This window comes from Lepisma saccharinum, chromosome 2 (genome assembly GCF_977018435.1).
Source record: "Lepisma saccharinum chromosome 2, izLepSacc3.1, whole genome shotgun sequence".
NCBI lineage: Eukaryota > Metazoa > Arthropoda > Insecta > Zygentoma > Lepismatidae > Lepisma > Lepisma saccharinum.
In genome coordinates, this window is record NC_139230.1 from 191,525,700 (window position 1) to 191,534,592 (window position 8,893).

General features: G+C 42.0%; 2 protein-coding genes across 2 annotated transcripts; both read left to right on the forward strand.

Annotated features, from left to right (window-relative positions):
* The first annotated feature begins 4,132 nt into the window (after positions 1–4,132).
* LOC145983808 (uncharacterized) lies at positions 4,133–4,756 on the forward strand. The gene has a single exon (XM_083116852.1). It carries the CDS (start codon positions 4,133–4,135, stop codon positions 4,754–4,756), a length of 624 nt encoding a protein of 207 aa, XP_082972978.1.
* Positions 4,757–5,403: 647 nt separating this feature from the next.
* On the forward strand, positions 5,404–6,912 carry LOC145983809 (uncharacterized). The gene has a single exon (XM_083116853.1). The coding sequence runs from the start codon at positions 5,404–5,406 to the stop codon at positions 6,910–6,912; it is 1,509 nt and encodes a 502-aa protein (XP_082972979.1).
* The last annotated feature ends 1,981 nt before the right edge of the window (positions 6,913–8,893 follow it).

Sequence of the window (8,893 nt, forward strand, 5' to 3'; positions counted from 1 at the left end):
GTACACAACCAAACGAGATTTGTACCGCGAGGAAAGTAGTACTAAAGCTACATACCCTGATGAGCATGTGTCGCTGAATTTTCCCGCGAAGCATGAATATCAAATTTTTGAAGCCTAGGAGCACAATGGCGTTGGATACCTCCCTGCGTGGCCATGTTCATATTTCTAGCAGTGAGTATAAGTACCTGCTGCGCCAGAAAGAGTCGTATGAACACAATTTCTCTTCCCATTCTGGGGAACGGTGGCAAATATCTGAACATCTGTGATATCAAAGAAATGTATCTTTGGGAGATGCGTTTAAAATCATGTTAGCTGGGGACCGACAATTTTATACAAAATCTTCAGAAGCGGCGGAACTTTGAACAATCCAGCCAAGCAAGCTGTGTTTCACTTTTATTATTCAAATCTTTTGAATATTATACTTTTAGCGCTCTCTACATGTTTTCGAAATACAAATATATAATCTACCTGTCACGTGTTAGAACCCTCGAAGAAACCGCCACAATTCGGGAAAGACATCTGTGAATTACATCAGAAATTTCAATGGACTAACTTTCGTATTTACTTTGTAAGAAAATTCCACTTAAATTCTCATATGGCCTGACATCTAGGGAGCAAGTTAGTAAACGTTTGTTTAGGAAATTGGAACTGTATTGAGGGCGTACTGATGCTGTTCCCCATTTTTCCTGATGGTGCTATGTTCCTCTGTCATTCCATAGAAGCTCTTAGTCCTCCTTAAAACGATTGTAAACTGTAACAGTTGTAAGATATCGAAACCATATTAGTGACTCACGATGTTTTAGGAACCAACGTACCATCAGTCACGCCCACTGAATGCAGAGAAGATTAAATTTATTAATTCGCTCTCTCGGTGGTGCAACTGAATGTAAATTATCTGTGCATAGGAGAAATCTACAACAAACTGTTGTACAATATCAGATAAATATTTAAATGTTAAATATATTCACTACATATTCCTCAGAACCCATCGTGGGTGGGAGTACACAATGTGTATTATTATTCCTTAAGTTTTCCTTGTGTAAATTATTAAGTTCACTCCGTGCAAAGTATGTTAACTGGGGATCCGGAATCTCGTACAAAATTCTCAGACACGGCGAAACTTTGACTCTTCTAGTCAAGTGAGCTGTGCTTTACCTTTATAAGGAAAACTTTTGCATTGGCTTTTTGAAATGTAACCTTGTAAATGTACTCAAGAAAATGGTTGCAAACTATCATGTATACATTAATCCATATGCACATAATTATTGCTCAACTATCACGCAATAGTTTGATATTAAAAGTGATTTTCTATTTGTTCAATACTGTAATATAATTAAAATTTAAAAATGATGTTAGAGTTGCTCGCTAGATGACAGGGAGGTCTGCCACGTGAAGTACGTGTCATATGCATGACGCAATAGGACTGACTGAACTCGAGTGTCTTTGTCTTCGTGTGTGTGTGTATGAGCGAGCGCGACGCGACCACAAGTGGTGGGTGGTACTTCGTCGTCGTATAACCTGTGTCTTTGTGTATATAATATCCGTTATTATAATATATAGTTGTGTTCATGAACTATGAGAGACTTCATTCTTTAACCCAACACGAAATCAACACACTCCAGGACTTGGGAAAGTTACGCCAGGTGTTAATGGTGTAACGCCGCTTCATGGTCCTCCGGGCCGGATTTGCGCAGTACGTGCCACGTGTAGTGAATTGATTTAACCAGCAGCTTTTTGTGCATTATCTCCCATGCCGGGTGTGTTCTGACTTTTGTGTCTGGACTAGTGTTAGTGTTGTGAACTGTGGAGCAGATACTTTCGTGCAAACGTGTTCTGAAACGCAAAGTTACGCGTGTTGAAAACAAGATTGCGTCAGACGACCTCTCACAAGAGAGCGTCACCGTGTACATCAACAAAACCGTGCAATTAACAGAGGACACTCAGAAACTCTTACGTGAGCTGTCTTCCGAGTGCAGTGATGAGCAGTTTGCGGAGTTTGATGCAGAAATCAGCTCGATTGAAGACCGATTAGAGCAGATGTTGGTGAAATTGTATCGTGCTCAAAAGCAGCAGGGCGTGGCAATGGCTGCCAGTGCATCGTCAGTTAAAGCCAGTAGTGACGTAAGACTACCTAAATTGCCTGTGTTCGCGGGAAACTTACAGCAGTGGCTGTCGTTTCGTGATTTGTTCGTTGCATCTGTGCATAATAATAATAGCTCTTTGTCCCCTGCACAGAGACTTCAATATTTGAAGTCTAGTATACGTGGTGAACCTGCATTGTGGCTGCAATCTATTACGATTACAGACACAAATTACAAAGAAGCGTGAGAAATTTTGAACAATAGATATCAGCAAAGGCACGTTCTTGTGAATGACACGATCAAGCGACTCGTGTCGCAACCTTGCATTCAGACAGAATCAGCTGTTGCCTTGCGAAAACTCGCGGACGTAACAACCGAGTGTGTTCGTGTACTCAGAGTTCTAGAAGTTCCAGTTCAACATTGGGATGCCATTTTGGTTTTCCATACCGTGGAGAAGCTCGACAGTGTGTCACGACAGCAGTGGGAGCTTAGTGTGTCAGCCGATCAACTTACGACGTTTGAGCAGCTACGAGCCTTCCTCGATACGAGAGCGAGAGCGTTGTCAGCGTCTTCTAGACGCCCCAAACAACAAGGATACTCAGTGAAACAACCCTTTAGTGATTCCAGTGCCAAAAGAAATGCGGGTTCTTTTCATGTGTCAGTGTGTTGCCCTAAATGTCACCAGGAGTCCCACCCGCTGTATAAGTGTAATCAATATAATAGTCTATCAGAGCCTGAGAGAGAGGCATTTGTGAAAAGTAGTGGCTTGTGCTATAATTGCCTTAGTTCCTTTCATAAGGTGAGTAAATGCAGCGCTAGTTTGTGCCGTACTTGCAATAAGAAACACCATACATCCCTTCATCGTGAAGTGACCCCCTCCCCCCAAGGAAGTTTGGGCAACTTCGCATCAGATTGTGACGTCACATTTAGCGTCCGATCAAGGGAAATCGAGCACTGAAGTGTTACTTCCGACAGCAATTGCAAGCATAAAGGATAAATATAACCAGTGTCAACCTTTCCGTGCATTATTGGATAGTTGTAGTGAGGTTTCGTTTATTAGTTCCAATGCAGTTCAAATGTTAGGTCTGAAAAGAAAGAGTGTGTTTGTGTCAGTAACAGGCATTTCTTCTGTTAACGTTGGGAAGTCACATTCAGCTGTTGATATCACGATTGAGTCCTGAGACGGTAAACATTCCTACACAACCTCTGCGTTGGTGGTGAAAAGGATTACGTCACCGCTGCCACATGTGACTATTCAAAACACCGGGAGCTGGAGTCACATACGTGGACTTGACCTTGCTGATCCCCCATTTCATACAAGGGGAAACATTGACCTCCTTTTCGGGTGTGATATATATGCGTCGCTGCTAATGAGAGGAAAACGAGAAGGCAAGGAAGGAGAACCGATTGCCATTCAAACTCGCTTAGGTTGGGTTATTTGCGGAGGAGTAAAGCAACAAACTTCAAAACATTCATTCACCTCTCTTCATGTGTCAGTTGAAGAAAATAATGTAAACCAGTCATTAAGAAAATTCTTTGAGATTGAAGAATTGCCGCAGAGAGAGTTCGTAACAGAAGAAGAGGGCTTATGTGAAGAGCATTTTGAAACTACACATCGTCGCAAAACAGATGGACGCTACGTCGTACATTTGCCATTTCAGAGCAATTGGGAAGAATTAGGGTACTCTAAAGAGAGAGCAAGAACGTGTTTGTTATCACAAGAACAAAGATTACAGAAAGATCCAGTAAAACAACAACAATACCAAGCATTTATGCGAGAATATCTCACCTTGCAACACGTGACACCAGTGGCGGAGGATGAGGCCCCCAAGGTACGCCCCACATCTTATTACATTCCACATCATTGTGTAACAAATGAAAGCAGCAGTTCGACTAAACTGAGAGTAGTTTTTCATGCGTCTTGCAAGACAAGTAGTGGACTTTCCCTGAATGATGTACTTATGAATGGTGAAAAGCAAGAACCAGACTTACTTCCTATTTTGATTCGATTCCGTTGCCACCCAGTTGCTTTAATTTCTGATGTTCGGATGATGTATAGACAGGTAGAGGTCACGTATGAAGATAGAGATTTTCAGTTGATTTTGTGGAGAGAGACCCCTGAACAACCAATCAAGGAATTCCGTTTAAATACTCTTACTTATGGTACTAAGCCTGCAGGTTTTCTCGCCACAAGAGTGCTTCGACAGTTAGCGAATGACGAAGGAGAGAATTATCCTCTCGCCACAAAGAGCTTACTTAGTCATGTGTACATGGATGACTTTCTAACAGGAGCCAATTCTACTGAAGAAGCAATCGAGTTGTATCATCAATTCACACAGTTACTAAGCAAGGGCGGCTTTGAGCTTCGGAAGTGGTGGTCAAACGATCCGAGAGTGCTGGACATTATTCCCTGTGACTTGTTGGAGACAAATCTGCGGTTCCAATTTAATGGAGAAGACGCGAAGAAAACTTTAGGCATACAATGGAACCCTTCTATGGATTACTTGTGTTTTGATGTGGTGAATCCGAGCAAACGAGCGATTATAACTAAAAGACTGGTTCTTTCCGAGATATCGAAGCTGTTTGATCCCGTAGGTTTTGTCTCTCCTGTGACCGTGAAGACAAAATGGTTTATGCAAACGCTTTGGAAGTTGGATCTTGATTGGAACGACTAGCTTCCAAGCAATTTGGCTGCAGAGTGGGTTGCATACTGCCAGGATATGCCACAATTGAAAGATATCCGAGTGGAGCGATGCATTATTCCTAGAAAAACCGTGGAGATTCATTTGGTTGTATTCTGCGACGCGTCAGAAGCGGCTTATGCAGCAGTGGTCTACGTGAGATGTATGTGTGCTAATGGGCAGGTGCAAGTGAAGATGATTGCATCCATAACAAAGGTGGCCCCCCCTTAAAACTATAACCCTTCCCAGGTTGGAACTCTGTGCAGCTGTGCTGTTACTTCGTCTCCTTTCTTTAGTGCGGAAAGCATTGTCTGTCAACTTGAAAACCATGACAGCGTATTCTGACTCGAAAATTGTTTTGTCTTGGATTAGTGCTTCTCCTAGGAGATGGAAAACTTTCGTGGGAGACCGTGTGGCGAAGATACAGGAAGAAGGAGAAATACAGTGGGCGTACGTTGCTAGCAAGGAAAATCCAGCAGACTGTGCGAGCCGTGGAATCACGAATTCGGCTTTACTTAATCATCCATTATGGTGGACTGCCCCCCCCCCCATTCTTAAAAAATTCAGTGTTGCCAGTGGAGCAGTCTTACACATGTGATACTGATGAAGTGACATCACAGCAGAGACTGTCATTTGTAGCCATGGTGAGGACAGCAGAAAATACATTATTTGAGAATTACTCGTCGCTGAGTAAATTGCAGAGGGTTGCAGCTTGGTGTAGGCGCTTTGCATTCAACGCCAAGCATAGCGACGAGAAGCTTCGTGGCCCATTGAGCGCATCAGAGCTGTGGTTAGCATTGGTTGCATTAGTAAAAGTAGCCCAACAAGAAGAATTTTCGTGTGAGATTCAAGCCCTCAAGAAAGGGGTCTTACCTTCAAAGAGCAAATTACAATACTTGAATCCATTTGTTGATGAAATTGGTGTTATTAGAGTAGGAGGAAGATTGGAGTATAGTAACCTTCCGCATAACGTCAAACATCCAATCGTGCTTCCAAAATCACACAAATTAACAGAGCTGTTCATCACACACGAGCACATCATTAACTTACATGCAGGTCCGCAGCTTGTCCTGTCAACACTGCGACAAACATTTTGGATAATAAATGTCCGAGACAAGGTTCGTCAAGTGCTGCGAAGGTGTGTCATCTGCCACAGATATGCTTCCGTGACATCACAACAGATAATGAGTAATTTGCCACCGCCAAGAGTGACTGTTAGTCGACCGTTTTTACACTGTGGTATAGACTATGCTGGCCCAATTCAGTTGAAGTGTATGGTTGGAAGAAGTGCTCGAAAGTACAAGAGGTACGTAGCTTTGTTTGTTTGTTTCAGCACTAAGGCTATCCACTTCGGGATGGTGTCCAATGCATCTACAGCGGCTTTCCTAGCGGCCCTCAAGAGATTCATCTCACGTCGCGGTAAACCTAGTGATATGTATAGCGACTGTGGTACTTACTTTGTTGGAGCAAGTAGGGAACTGAAGGAGGTACGTGAAGTGACAAAACGAGCAGAACGTGATGAAACCACATCGCATTTCATTGCTTCCAGTGGGATCGAGTGGCATTTTAATCCACCAGGAGCTCCTCACATGGGTGGACTTTGGGAAGCAGGTGTAAAGTCTGTAAAGCACCATTTGAGGAGAGTAGTTGGAAACACAATTCTCACATTCGAAGAAATGTACACTGTTCTCACGCAGATTGAGGCGTGCCTCAACTCGCGACCAATATCCCCAATGTCGGAGGATCCAAATGACTTGCAAGACTTAACTCCAGGTCATTTCCTCATTGGAGATTCTTTAGTGGCGGCACCAGAAAGGGACTTTAACGAGACTCCTCTTAATCGACTGTCAAGATGGCAGCTAATGCAGAAACTTACGCAACATTTTTGGCAGAGGTGGTCAAAGGAATATCTGTCCAGACTTCAGCAGCGTCCCAAATGGTTCTCGAAACATCGAGACTTCGTAGAGGGCATCATGGTCATTGTACGAGAAGATAATATCCCTCCACAAGAATGGAAACTGGGGAGAGTGGTAGAGGTTCATGCCGGACGAGATGGAAGAGTGCGATCAGCAACAGTAAAGACTGTAAATGGACTGTGTAAGAGACCAACCGTGAAATTATCATTGCTACCATTTGAAGTAGAGAAGTAAACTTGAGAAATCTATATGTTAATGTCAAATATTAAATATCAGAAGTTGTGTTTGAAGTGTTTATATACGTTAGTATACATTGTAATTTCAATCTCACAATCATTGTGTTAAAGGTTAAAAATATGTTGAAATGTATATTTCAAGGTGGGGGAGGATGTTCAGTACTGTAATATAATTAAAATTTAAAAATGTTGTTAGAGTTGCTCGCTAGATGTACGTGTCATATGCATGACGCAATAGGACTGACTGAACTCGAGTGTCTTTGTCTTCGTGTGTGTGTGTGAGCGAGCGCGACGCGACCACAAGTGGTGGTACTTCGTCGTCGTATATCATGTGTCTTTGTGTATATAATATCCGTTATTACAATATATAGTTGTGTTCATGAACTATGAGAGACTTCATTCTTTAACCCAACACGAAATCAACACACTCCTGGACCTGGGAAAGTTACGCCAGGTGTTTTAATGGTGTAACGCCACTTCACTTCTGCATCATTCATAATTGATTTTTTTTCGTATTTGGTTTATTCTGTGATTGTTAATCTGCATGTACTGTATACACGATAAGGCATAAACATGTAGATTAAATTAGAAGGAAAATTTATTTACTTCCTTTTCTGAGCTGTGATCTCTCATTTTGTGCAAAAGATATTTTCTGTATCTCCTGAAAGTGTCATTTCTATGAATTCAGTTTCAATATTCAATTCAAAATTTGCACATATAACCAACCATGAACTCACAAGGCCATTCCACTTTGAAACAAAAAGGTGTGTTTATATTTGCACAAATGTGAACAAGAAATGCCCAATTTTTAATTAAATGTAGCTTAACACCCCCATTACCCTGCACTAGAGAAATTTACACTATGTATCCCTTCACCTAAAATATTACAGTAATGATAAATTCTTTCGTTGCGTACTAAGAAGTATTTTCAGCATGTTCTAAATATGGGAAGTGTACTATAAATGATAAAATAATTTCTATAATGTACTTAACACACTTGCAGAATATATAATATTGACAATATTCCTTTCCATCACTTTGTCAGCATATACAACACTACTGAAGCACATTAAATGTGAAGTGCTTGAAGAGAGTGTTTGACAAGTGCAATATTTTTTTACAGTAAAAAAAAGGTAAAGTCATCCCCTGTGGATAGCACCACGCCATGAAGGCATATAGGGGGTGTGGGGGTAACGCCCCACAATTTTCTTGATCCGGTCGTGAGTGGGGGTGATGTGATCAGCATCACGCCCCTGACCGCCTTTACCCCCCAGGGTTTCCCCCAGGTACCCATGTAATTCGACGCTGGGTGGGCCGTTTCCACCGTTAGAAAAGTTCCCGGATTTGAACCGGCCGGGGATCGAACCCGGGACCTTTAGCATGGTAGTCAGACGCGTTACCGACTTTTTTTTTTTATATTAAAAGGAAAGCCCCTATGCGGAAGCTTCCCCCATCACACTTCATTCACTCATATCATTTCATTCATATTTCAATTTCAAGACTTTTCAGGACAGACAATCACAAACATCCATGGCCGAGCCGGGAATCGAACCCGGGACCCCTGGCGTCGTAGCGCGATGTGCTAACCACTCCGCCACAGGAGCCGCCCACTGAGCCACCGCGGCCACTATTTTTTTACAGTGGAGAAATGTATTTGAACTTTTCCCTTGCAGGTATACAACCCGCATTAGCAAGAAAAGGAAAAAAAAAAATTGATGCATTTCAATGTGTCACTCTACACACTAAAGTTGCATAAATGTTTTTGACTCCAACGACACGTTTAGGTGCACCAAACGAAATATCCACTTTAATGTGTCATTTGACACATTTATTTTGATGCATTTACGTGCATCTTTCAGTTTGATGCTTTTTTAATGTGTCATTGGAATCAAAAAATTATGCACTCTTGTGTGTCAATTGACACACTTTGAGTTCTGTATTGCTGTTCCAAAACTCAACCTGAAGGGCAGAATTTTTAC

Bases quoted from the DNA above. Each gene is read 5' to 3' on its own strand.
- LOC145983809 (XM_083116853.1), top strand. From the start codon at position 5,404: ATGGTGAGGACAGCAGAAAATACATTATTTGAGAATTACTCGTCGCTG.
- LOC145983808 (XM_083116852.1), top strand. From the start codon at position 4,133: ATGTATAGACAGGTAGAGGTCACGTATGAAGATAGAGATTTTCAGTTG.